This window comes from Populus euphratica, unplaced genomic scaffold (assembly GCF_000495115.2).
Source record: "Populus euphratica unplaced genomic scaffold, PopEup_1.0 scaffold3421.1, whole genome shotgun sequence".
NCBI lineage: Eukaryota > Viridiplantae > Streptophyta > Magnoliopsida > Malpighiales > Salicaceae > Populus > Populus euphratica.
This window is the reverse complement of record NW_011503235.1, coordinates 1-12,190: the sequence shown is the minus strand read 5'-3', so window position 1 is coordinate 12,190 and position 12,190 is coordinate 1. Positions and strand designations below refer to the sequence as shown.

The 12,190-nt window shown below is 35.4% G+C and overlaps 1 protein-coding gene across 2 annotated transcripts; it reads left to right on the top strand.

Moving 5' to 3' along the window:
* Nucleotides 1-655: 655 nt before the first annotated feature.
* On the top strand, nt 656-10,591 carry LOC105119723 (isoamylase 3, chloroplastic-like). 2 transcript variants are annotated; one of them, XR_841184.1, is made up of 23 exons: nt 656-1,000; nt 1,074-1,203; nt 1,295-1,440; nt 1,583-1,676; nt 1,816-2,052; nt 2,398-2,502; nt 3,025-3,129; nt 3,560-3,694; nt 3,868-3,954; nt 4,408-4,465; nt 5,368-5,431; nt 5,710-5,809; nt 6,449-6,549; nt 6,738-6,789; nt 7,404-7,466; nt 7,612-7,701; nt 7,775-7,847; nt 8,259-8,338; nt 8,660-8,764; nt 8,841-8,943; nt 9,064-9,125; nt 9,227-9,335; nt 10,023-10,591. XR_841184.1 is itself a non-coding variant. In XM_011017891.1 (23 exons), the coding sequence occupies exons 1-23, from the start codon at nt 873-875 to the stop codon at nt 10,134-10,136; spliced, it is 2,337 nt and encodes a 778-aa protein (XP_011016193.1). In that variant the 5' UTR covers nt 665-872; the 3' UTR covers nt 10,137-10,591. The 2 variants fall into 2 exon arrangements, 1 of the variants encoding a protein (XP_011016193.1); XM_011017891.1 differs by having other exon boundaries at nt 665-1,000; nt 8,845-8,943.
* The last annotated feature ends 1,599 nt before the right edge of the window (nt 10,592-12,190 follow it).

Sequence of the window (12,190 nt, the reverse complement as noted above, 5' to 3'; positions counted from 1 at the left end):
CTATTTTTAGTATTCATATTATATATTTATTATGCTATCTTGAATTGAATTAACTTGAATAAAGTTTATTTATTTATTTATTTATTATTCAATTATATGCTTTCAATATTTTTTTAAAGATTTTTATTGTACTTTAATTTTTATTTTTTTATAATGTAATTAAAAAAAACAAATTTATTAAATTAGATGGGAGCTATAACTTCAATCCTTTGTTTTATTTGGGAAACGGGTTTTTTTATGCTTAGATATTATTTTTTATGAAAAACAAAAAAACGCAAGCGTGACGGGGTTCATGATACTGGAATCTTCTTCTTTTCTCAGGTTATAAATTAGCCTGCAGTGTAGCTGGTAATCCTACCTGGTATTTGACTAGAAAAAATAAACGGAGTTAATTTCGCCGAACGTCGACGTGCTGTCACAAAAGAGCCTACCAAGAAAGCAAAAAAATAAATAAAAAAGAAGAAGAAGAAAGCAAAAAACTAGACGTGCAAATGGATCCAAAAGTTCCTGTGATTTCTCCACAAGATATTTTATGCAACAAATCCAATAAGCTCTAAGGATCCAATCCATGGACAAAAGCAACGTTTCTTAATGACGCCTTGGAAATGGTGACAACCACGTGTAAAGACATGAAGCGTCTACACTCCAACGATACCAATCACGTGGCAGACATGACTCCTTCCCTTCCTTTCTCTCGAGATATAATGATAATAGAAAGCCGCCTCCCCACCGACAAGAGTGGTGTTAGAAAGGCCCCCCCTTTTCCATTCTCCACTCATATAAATAAATAAATAAAATTCGAATCCTTTGATTCTGTGAGATTAACTGCTGCTCCTGCTGCTAAAGCTAAAAAGAAGAGTTGGCTCGCAGATATGCTTCATCAATCACTTCCGCTCCTCTGTGATTTCAAAATTGCTGATAACACACTTCTCTCTGTCTCGCATTTCTCAAACAACATCAACAACAACAGTATCGGCTCTTCTCGTGTTCTCGATGTGGGGTCAGAAATCTCCCTCTAACGCTAATTTTTAGTGCAAGTAGAGATATATTAACATTTCAATGTGTTCTTTTAGATTGAAATTCAGTAAACAATCATCCGGCGGCGGAAGCAGTGCGCGAGGATTCTCCAGCAAGGCTGGAGCCAAGACCACTACAGCACCTAATGTTTACGGTCGTCGTGCTCAAGAAAGTGTGCTTGAGCAGGTATAATTAACTAATCATCGTTTTTCACATAATATTCTGGATTATCCAGGTTGGTAAGACCAGTGCTTGTTCTTTGTCTCTGTGATTCTAGGAAGAAGCACCTCAAAAGTTGGGGTTTAAAACATTCCCAGGTCAGGCATTTCCATTTGGTGTTTCACAAGTTGAAAATGGGATCAATTTTGCTATATTTTCGCAGCACGCCACTGCTGTTACACTTTGCTTAACACTCCCTCACAGGTAATATTTCCATCCATCCATCCTTCCTTCCTTCCTGATTGCTTAAAAAGTTACAGGCTTGCGAATCCATATTGATTGACTCGTCTGATCTTTGTTTTTTCTCTTAGTTGCGTTCTGACAAACTTCATGCTTTTTTTGGTAGGGGCGAGTCCGAAAGGACGGATGGTGGAATGATTGAGGTGGCATTGGATCCCAAAGTTAACAAAACTGGAGACATTTGGCACATATGCATTGAGGTAGTGATATTGTCATATTTCTCATAACACTATAATTTAATGGTAGTAGTAGCGGTTATTGTCAAGTTGATCCATGTTCTTTTCCATGCCTGCAATTAATTATCACTTCCATAAATCAGTATTATTTCTATAAGCGCAGGATTTACCACGGGACGACGTGCTTTATGGTTATAAGATAGATGGTCCTCGAGATTGGCGTCAAGGACATCGATTTGATAGCAGCATCATGCTTATTGATCCTTATGCTAAGCTAGTTGAAGGTCGCCGATTTTTTGGTGATGCCAGCCGTAAGCTGTCAAAATTTTATGGAACTTATGACTTTGATAGCTTGCCTTTTGATTGGGGTGATGACTACAAGCCTCCAAATATACCAGAGGTACCAAATGTTGCTTGCATTACTGTGATGTATCGTGTTTTTGTTTCCCATGGTATATTTTTGCTACAAAATGAAATTCGGCAACTGCATGCTCTTCTACTCCCTTTTTCTGACTGATATTGAATGAGTGAATTACTAATTCATTTTGCTGTTTCTCTTATGCTGAATAAGTCTGTTACTAAATGATTTTTACTATTTCTTCTATGCGCCTTCCATGCATTTATTGCGACATTCAGTTGATAATTTGACACACCTGTGTTTGAGTTGCATTTGTCTTCTTCTTCTTCTTTGTTTTTATTTCCTCTCCATTTTTTCTTTTTCATATATTTTCTACTGTGTTTGCAGAAAGATCTTGTTATATATGAAATGAATGTCCGTGCGTTTACAGTTGATAAATCCAGTGGCTTGGATCCAAGTATACGTGGAAGTTACCTTGGCGTAATTGAGAAGGTAATGTTGAACTCAATAGGCAATAATCTACGAATAACATTTGGAAGCTCAATTCATTGCCAGAGGCAATAATGCTTCACTTTGAAGTTTAAAGCAACTATAAATTTTCCACGCGAGTTTTTTTTCTTTTTGTTGCATTTGGATGATGTGTAGTAACTGGAAATTTAGAAAATCCTTTCGTATGCGATGTTTGACTTTCCGATTAATAATTGTTTCCAGTAATCGCTTAGATAGTCAGCTGTTATCATGCTGGAGCTACAATATCGCTAGGTCTCTTGCCTCTTCAATATCCTTTTTTACATTTTCAGTTTCTTTAGTCGGTGATGCTCATAAGAGCTATTCTAAAAGGTAAGGATGAATCTTAGGTTCAATATCCAATAGTGGCAACACTTCCTTAGGAGCAGGAATTGCATAAATCTTAGGTTTAAAATCATGTCTTGATGCTCGTGTAGTCTATATTAGTGGTATTTGATTGCTTGTACTTATCTTGTTCTCCTGACGATAAGTTTTCATTCAATTAAGATCCCACATCTTCTAGAGCTTGGTGTCAATGCAGTGGAGCTGCTGCCTGTGTTTGAATTTGATGAATTTGAGTTTCAGAGGCGCCCAAATCCAAGAGATCACATGGTAAAATAAAACTTTTTGAAATTTGAGCCTTTTCTTTGCAATTTCTGCATTTTGTTGTGAAACCTTGAACTGCTTTGCTTTTTTTGTTTTTCCTTCTTTCCCATTATTTATGTTATTTTTAGGTCTCTAAACAAAGTTCATATTTGAATTAATGAATTGTTATTTTTCTGATTTTAAACAAAGTTCTGTATAGTTGAATTAATGATTTTTTGGACAGTTCCATACACAACATTTTCCTGTTTTGGTACCACTATTTCTAAGCAGATTCAAGATAACTTGCCCTTATACATGTTAAATCAAAATTCAATATTATGACAGAGTACTTATGAGGCTGAGCTTCCCTATTTCCTGTGTTTTTTGTGCTCTTTTTTGATGTACTGAATTTAATGTGAACTATTATTTCTTTTCTCTTTCCTTCCTTTTCTCTAAGATCAATACATGGGGCTATTCAACAATAAATTTCTTTGCTCCAATGATTCGGTATGCTAGTAGAGGTGGTGGACCTCGTAATGCATCTCGGGAGTTCAAGGAAATGGTTAAAGCCTTGCATGGTGCCGGAATTGAGGTAATAAATTGTCATCTGGTCATCAATTTAAGATCACATTCTTCAAAGTTGAGAGCAATGATTTCATTCTTGTTCTGATATGGCAAGTCTGTGATGCATGCACACCAGCATACATGTACATGAAGCCTGAGTGGTTATTGAAGCAATTTTCTGAAGCTTTTTTCTGTATACAGGTTATTTTGGATGTAGTCTATAACCATACAAATGAGGCTGATGACGAAAATCCTTTTACAACTTCATTTCGCGGAATCGATAATAAGGTGATTTACTCTTTGTTTTGCAGTTTCTTGCTGTTAGGGCTGTAATGGACTAACAACAATTTCTAACGTTATGGGCTTTTGAATCATTCAGGCCTGAGAAACACCCATTTCAGTACATTTAGTCACTGGTTGATTGGTTTTGAATATTTTAACAATTGCAATGTTGTGAGTACCTTCACTTTTGTGGAGTCATTCCGGGTTTTAGTGTAATTTTCATTTAGTCTTGTGGAATGCAGCCTGATTTGTATTCAAACTTGTCAGCCTTGTAATATTTCGCTCAAGCTATGATTTCATTACGAGCCTTTAGTGAATGCTCTGGAGTATCTGATTGGTGGTTATACCATGAAAAGTTCATTCTATGCACATCTAAATCTTTCTCTATATAGCATTTCATGCATTATTATTCAGCTATTTCTTCATTTCTCAATGGCATGTCTTGTTATCCATTTACAGGTTTATTACATGGTTGACCTCAACAATAATGGCCAGTTGCTGAATTTCTCTGGATGTGGTATAAACTTTGTGCTCAATTACTTTTTATTCCCTTTTCATTCCCTTTTCTGTCACTTTTTATTCCTAGGTGAATTTTGGCTCTCTTCTTATTGCAAGAGGACGGTTCAGAGAACCAGTTTTTTATGCCTCCATTACCAATCAACATTTCTTCATTTATGATATATCACAAGAGTAGTGGATACTCAAACAAGACAGTTTAAGACTAAGAGGCTAGTAATTTGTTTCGTGTTCAATGAGAATTCTGGGAGATCCCATGATGATCAACTTTTTGAAACATAGCAGGGAGAAAGTAAAATGTTGCTGTTTGGGGTTTTTCAGAGGGTTCAGAACTCTTTTATCTTTTACAAATTTGGAGAAAAGCATAAGTTGACTTAAACGTCACCTCTGCTTCTGCTTCCTTCCACTATGGAAAATTGAAGCTCTTTTTTTTTCCCCCTTTTCCCTAAGCAGTTTGAAACAGAGTTAACAGGGAGAAGACTTTTTTGTTTCTCCCATATGCTGCAATATTTTCCTTGTATTTGAAGGCCCTATAGATTCTCATATTTAGGACCAATGACTATTTTAGTACTAGAAATGACAACATCATCTGAACTTATTTTTGTAGAAGTTACAGAAAATTTTCAATTCCATTGGGCCATCCAAATCCTGTTTGGTTTTATAATGCAGCATGCGGACATGACATTTTCCTGAAAGGCGATCTGGTTAAGATAATTACAGGGTTATTAGGACTTTTGGTATCTCTTTCTGGTTTGGAAGAAATCAGGAATAAGCTCACATGATTGTTAAGCTCAAAGTAACAAGCAAGCAAATGCCTTTTCATTGTGTTTTCTCTGTGAAGAATTTTGAAATTATTGCATGCATCCATGGCTCTTTCACTTGCAGTTTCTTGTTTCTGTCCAGGGAACACATTAAACTGTAATCATCCTGTGGTCATGGAGCTCATCCTAGACAGCTTAAGACACTGGTATGTGCTAAATTAGAATGAAAAAAATCCTTGTCTTTGTGACATTTGAATTAAAAAATTTCATATAGTAATTTGGAAGTTTTCTATTGTTTGGGTATTGCTTCAAACTTGTCAACTTGATCTTATATCCAAATGATATCGCCTCTTAGGTTTAGGTCAGCATATATTCTTTGGTGATCCTTAACTTCGGCAATTTAGGATTGTGTATGTTTTGTTACATCTGTGCCTGTGCATATGCGTATAATTTACTCCTCATCCTTCTCTTTTACTGAATGCAGGGTCATTGAATATCATGTGGATGGATTTAGATTTGACCTTGCCAGTGTACTTTGCCGAGGAGCAGATGGTTCTCCACTTAACGCTCCCCCACTTATTAGGGTGAGATATTTTCACATATGATATTATATTTGTCAAAATAGTGCAGTTACATGCATTACCGATGTCTATCAATTAAAAGAAACAGAGAACACAGTCAGAAGTGAATTGATATTCTGTCAATTCACTTAGAAGACCAGAAATTGGAATGTTACATTGCAGAAGAAGAATGCTTTTTAATTGGAAAAGGCCAGACCTTTCCTTAAGAATGTGATAGGTTCTTAACATGCATTCGGAGTTTAACTAAATTTTATTTCTCCAATTTGGATCTATATAAATTCTTTCTGTGTGTGTGATCATACTGCAAATGGGCACACACAATCAATAAGCTGTACCCCCTTCATGTGATATGTAGTAACTTTCTGCTGTATCCTTTACTAGCATACCTTCACAATGATGTCCGTGCTTCTCTTCCTGGAAGAACTATTTCATGCTGTTATATTAGAAGTTAAAAAAAATAAAAATTATAAATCTTGTAGAATGCTGAAGTGTTGTTTAGTTGCCTAGAACTACATATAGGATGCTTATTTTGTTCCAGGAAAAATAGAGCCTCCATATGCGAATGAATTCATGTGGTCTTTGGCATATATAGTCACAATAGTGAATTTTGTGCAATGACTTTTTATTGTTTTAATTTACCAGGCAATTGCAAAAGATTCCATCCTGTCAAGATGTAAAATTATTGCAGAGCCTTGGGATTGTGGAGGCCTTTATCTGGTTGGAAATTTTCCAAATTGGGACAGGTAACTTTTGTTTATTATTTTTTGTGAATCTTTGGATAATAAAGGCATTTACTTGAAGATGCATTATCAAATAGATAAACACAATCACAGTGATATTTTGCTCTTCTTTTTATCATTTTTACATTTTGTAATGCTTTTAGAATCTGGTTCTACCTCACCCGTGCTTTATTTTATTTTATTTTATTCAGATGGGCTGAATGGAATGGCAAGTACCGTGATGACATAAGAAAATTTATTAAGGTAATGCCAGAGGGAAAGCAAATTGACTTTGATTTCTTCGTAACTTATTAACATTAAGGATAGCTTAACAAGCACGGGATATGGGAACCAGCAAGATAGCAACTCAAACTTTAACTGAAAGTGATGAATGAATGTGTCTTATCCTGAAATGGTTTGATATGCTTGAAAAGGTTTAAAATCGGTTTGAGATGATTTTGATGGAATTAACAGGTATTAGTAGAAACTATTTTAGGAATTACTAGGTATTGCTTGAAACTATTTTATAACACCAATGTTCTAAAACTTCAATGCTTGCAATCACATTCTTGTAGTTTTGTCTCTTCTACTGAATTTTGTCATTTTTTTTTTGTTTATCCTTTGAAAAGAATTATCTTGGCATCCAAATTCATGAAACTTTTACCTCTTCTTTAGCCTTCATTTTTCTTTTTAACTTCCTGTTCTTTTATTACAGCATGCATGTTGTTTACTCTTCCTTTATGCTTCTGTTAGATGACGATGAAGTGTGCTGAACATGATTATGTTTCTTAATGGGAGAAACAAAATGTTCTTGTAGTTTACTTGTGAACGTTTCTGTTTGTCAGTTCGTTTTCCTTTATAATTTCTGCATATTATAGGGTGATTCTGGTATGAAAGGAAGTTTTGCTACCCGGGTTGCTGGATCTGCTGACCTTTACAGAGTAAGCATTTTAATGTCATAAAGATAATGATCTTTGCAATATCTTCAACTTTCATGCATTTATATTGTTTTACCTAGAATAGTGTCATTGCATATTTAAGATTGCCTCATGTTAACAGCAACTCATATTTTTATTTGTGCTGCAGACTAATAAGCGCAAGCCTTGTCATAGTGTTAATTTTGTTATTGCACATGATGGATTCACCCTGCGTGATCTTGTTTCATACAATTTCAAGGTAAGTGAAGCATCAATTTGATTAAGTGAATTATTCAATGTCCAGTTTTTTCTCATTTTCATTGGTTTCATAGCACAATGATGCTAATGGAGAAGGTGGAAATGATGGATGCAATGACAATTTTAGCTGGAATTGTGGATTTGAAGGTAGAGTTGATAATCAGCTTCTATCTGGATTTTTCCTTGAATCATTTCTAGCTTTGGAGTGTTAAATCTTGCAGCTATTAAATAGTGTTTTTGTAGGTGGTAAATCATAGTCATTACCTTGTATGCATGCTAAGGTAAAGGGAAAGTGGGGGCAGGGTCTAATATGCTGTTTTTATTCATGGAAACTTATTGGATTTTTTTGGCTTTGTCAAGTTGCTTCGCTATAAAATTGATGCATTTATTTTAGCCTCCAACTTGGATGTGTTGTTGATCTTGAGATTAACTGTGCGAAATCTCAAGAGTCCAATATATTGTTTCTTTTTTTTTTAGCTCATTTGCTGGAAGAGAATATATTTCAGATGTATTTATTTCCTTTCTTTAGGTGTTAATTTATCTGTATATATTGGGCAGGAGAAACTGATGATCATAATATTAAAGCTTTGCGCTTCCGGCAAATGAAAAACTTCCATTTAGCATTAATGATATCTCAGGTACGGTATGTTCTTGTGTCACGCTGGTGGCACCTCATTACTTACCCTGTAGAGAACAGGCATGCAAAAAATGCCTTGGGAGCTTTTTTCAGTTGGATAAATGGTTTCCAATTCACATGTGATTTCATGTGTCCTGCTTTTCTACTAGGTTTCTATGCATCTTTCATGTCCTCTCTGCTTTTCTGCAAGTTTTTTGTGTCTTTTTATTTCCTCTTCTTTGTCTTTTGCCCAATGAATAATTCTTAGCATTCATAGCTTATCCATCACTACTTAAGAAGTTAAGATATCAGGAGTTCGTTTTAAAGAATGATTATTCACCAGGGAACACCAATGATGCTTATGGGGGACGAATATGGACACACTCGCTATGGAAATAACAACAGTTATGGGCATGACACCTCTATTAACAATTTCCAGTGGGGGCTCGTAAGTTTTTGTAGACAATTCTTGCCCTTTGACAGCTTCAATCCAGTAAATGTCTGAGTGAAAATCCTTTGTTAAGGCAGTTGGATGCAGAGAAGATTAGTCACTTCAGGTTCTTCTCAGAGGTCATAAAGTTTCGACAGACACATGGAGTATTTACTCATGACAATTTTCTCAGCGAAGTAATTTGCTTTTCACCTGCGACTTAATAGACATGCATTTATTTTGAAATTACGATATATTTTAAGAAATTAACACCTATGAAAGATTTTTCAACACGCTTTTCTGTGCATGTTATGCAGAATGATGTGACATGGCATGAGAACAACTGGGAGAATCACGAAAGCAAATTTCTTGCATTTACGTAAGAAATTATACCTGTCTTCCAACTGAATTGTTCATCTTGCATCTGCTGTTTTTTGTTGTAGTACCTTGCTTTGCATCATCAAAATGCTTGTTACGCAGGCTTCATGACAAAAATGGAGGAGATATCTATCTGGCTTTCAATGCTCATGACTATTTTGTTAAAGTTTCAATACCCCCACCACCACCCAAGAGGCGTTGGCTTCGTGTGGTTAGTGTCTCTTCTGTTTCTGACACATATGCCAATGTTCTTGCTGCTACTTGTCGCTGTTTAACTACATCCTTTGCAACTCTTTTGCCTTTATGGTGCAACTGTATCTGTGCATGCGCACTCAAACTGCACATTTCAATGGTGCTAAAGCAATTTTATAATAGGCTTAGATCTCCGAAACCCAACTGATTTTTGGCCTAAGATTTGATTTTTGGATAATCTCATGGAAAAAACTCTACAAAGTTGATAATTATGTTGGTGGCTTCCAACAGGAGGGGTGTTCTTGAGATTGGATTTTATGTAAAGATCCCTCAACTTTTGCTATTAATTTCCCAAGGCAGCCAGTTTATTTCCTGCCTTTTTTTTGGGTAGTCATATAAAAGATTCATATTGTGAGAATAAGTACGACACACGAGCAGGACTCCTATACTGCACTCTTTCCCACACTTTAAACCATGGCTTCTTACAAGAGATGTATTATTGCTCCATTTTTCTGAAAGCTGATATATTCCCTGTTCAATTTATGTTGACGGTTTTAGACATGAAGTTATTTAACGGTGAAAAACAGCCTGTGAAAATCAGTCACATCATTATGTTGATTATACTTAGCAGTTGTATTTTTCAAAATTGTAGCAAATCAATCAGTTCAATCTGAATCATATGTACAAATTCGTTGTTCAAATGCAGGTAGACACCAATTTTGAATCTCCGGATGACTTTGTTCCTCAAGGTCTCCCAGGCATTGGAAGCACCTATAATGTGGCTCCATACTCTTCAATTCTTCTTGAAGCTAAAAACTGACAGAACCTGAAGCTGATCACCGATGAATATTCTGAATGACCTGCCTGGTCTGGAGAATCGCAAAATCTTCCCTGGGAAATGCTCAGATTCATGGCATCAGGTTATGGTTACAGTACTTGATGTAGATGTCACTTTACCCTGGATGAATGCAATCAAAGAGATTTGAGAGAGCATGGAGGTTTATCATTGCTACAATGTGACTAATGCCCGCTCATTCCTTTGTTGCATCAACTAATAAAAAATACTCAACTTGAGCAACAAGTAGAATATGCCCTACTCGATGTAGGTGCTGCTGTGTGCATGTTATGCATGAGCTGTGTAATACTGAGATGAACTCTGGGGTCCTACAGCTGGTAATTCCTAAATAGAGTAGAAAGAATGTCGAAAGATTACTAAAAAATAATACACTGATAGTAATAATTACGATGATAATGTTAATTATAATTATTTTTTGGCATTCTTCCAATCGATTTCGTGCTGCTGCCCATTAGACACCCACCAGCAGCAGCAAACGCTGGCTGGCAACTGATGTTCCCTAATACCTACTTTGTTTTTTTAATGCTTTTGTTTCAGTAGCATGCCAAAAATGACAATCTGCCTGGCAGATTAATAATTTTGTAGCATGTGCACAGCGGTCTTAATCATGGGGTCTGTGTGAAGAACAGATCTTGTAGTGAGCAGGTGCATGAATCGAGAAGCCTCAAAAGTACAATCTGGCAGTGACCCACACAAATTGTGACAGTCTGGCAGGCAGACAGGACAATCCAATAATGAATGATGCGTCCTCTCTTCCCTCAAGCAAAATATCTTTGTTATTGTACCCTCGAAGAAACAGAACCATTCTTCCGTCCTGGCTAGCACGCGGTGATATTACCTCTTCCATTCTACCACCCGGAAAACAGCTACCTCGCTTCGTATCATTTAGTCCAGTTTGGTAGGCGGTCGACCTGTCGCTGTATATCGTCCTTTCAAGCCCCCTTAGATTAGAGTCCTGAACAAGAATTAACTTGACATCCTCAGCGAATCGAAAAGTTGTCTGTCTGAGTGTTGGGAGATGCCATGCTCTGACAAGGTCCATGTCCCATTGATCGGTGGACAAGTCTGGGCCAATGGGATCATCAACAATGATCACGGTACAGGCACCCTGTGTCTATGGTTTCTCTTCCACAATCTGCCAATTTTATGATTTATCTCATCAGTGACTTCGAGTGTTTCTGCGAATAACATCTGGTTTTGATTTAAAGTGAGGGTCCATGTAAATCACATGATTAAAAAGAGTAGAAGGCATCAGATCTAAGCCTGGAGCGGGGTTGACTTTTTTGTTGTTTTTACAGAAAGACCAACTCAAATCGCGGCTATAATATACGACCATGACAAACAAATATGAAAATATCAAATATGAAACTCGAATAGATTTATTACTCGTTGACCGTGAAAGTCTTAAAAAAGTGCCCTATCGCTAACATTCATCTGTAATTAGTTTTTCTCCTACTATCTGGAGTTGACCAAGTTAACACTTGGTAATTTTTTTTCTTTAATTTTCTTTATTTTTTTAATTATAGTTTCTTTTTATGTTATAAATTTTTTTCTTCATTTTCATTCCTTAATATTAAACTTTATAATTTTTTTATTTGTCGTGTTTCTGATCTAATAATACAAATCACAAGTTTTAAGAGTTAATACGGGTAAGCATTCTTATTTTTTCTTATAATTTTATCATTTTGCAATATTTTTTTTAAGATTGATTTTGCAGTTATTTTTAATTTTTTTCTATCGATTTATCCTAATCTCATGGTTCAGGCCACGAGTTACCTAGTTTTTTTTTTTAATTGAGGTCTTCTTTTATGAAAAATATTTTGTTTTATGTTTAATTTTTGAAGATTTTTTTTTATTTTGTACAAATAAGATTTATTTTATACAAAATATTTATTTTAAAATAATATATCTTATATGTTAGGCTTTTCATAGTATTTTTTTTCTTTTATTTTACTCATTCACTTTCATGTGTATTTCTATTTTTATTATTTTTTATTTATTTTAATAAATAAATTTGA

Coding starts and splice junctions, on each gene's coding strand:
- LOC105119723 (XM_011017891.1), top strand. CDS start 873: ATGCTTCATCAATCACTTCCGCTCCTCTGTGATTTCAAAATTGCTGAT. Junction 3,695..3,867: donor TGCATGGTGCCGGAATTGAG/GTAATAAATTGT, acceptor TTCTGTATACAG/GTTATTTTGGATGTAGTCTA. Junction 5,432..5,709: donor CTAGACAGCTTAAGACACTG/GTATGTGCTAAA, acceptor TACTGAATGCAG/GGTCATTGAATATCATGTGG.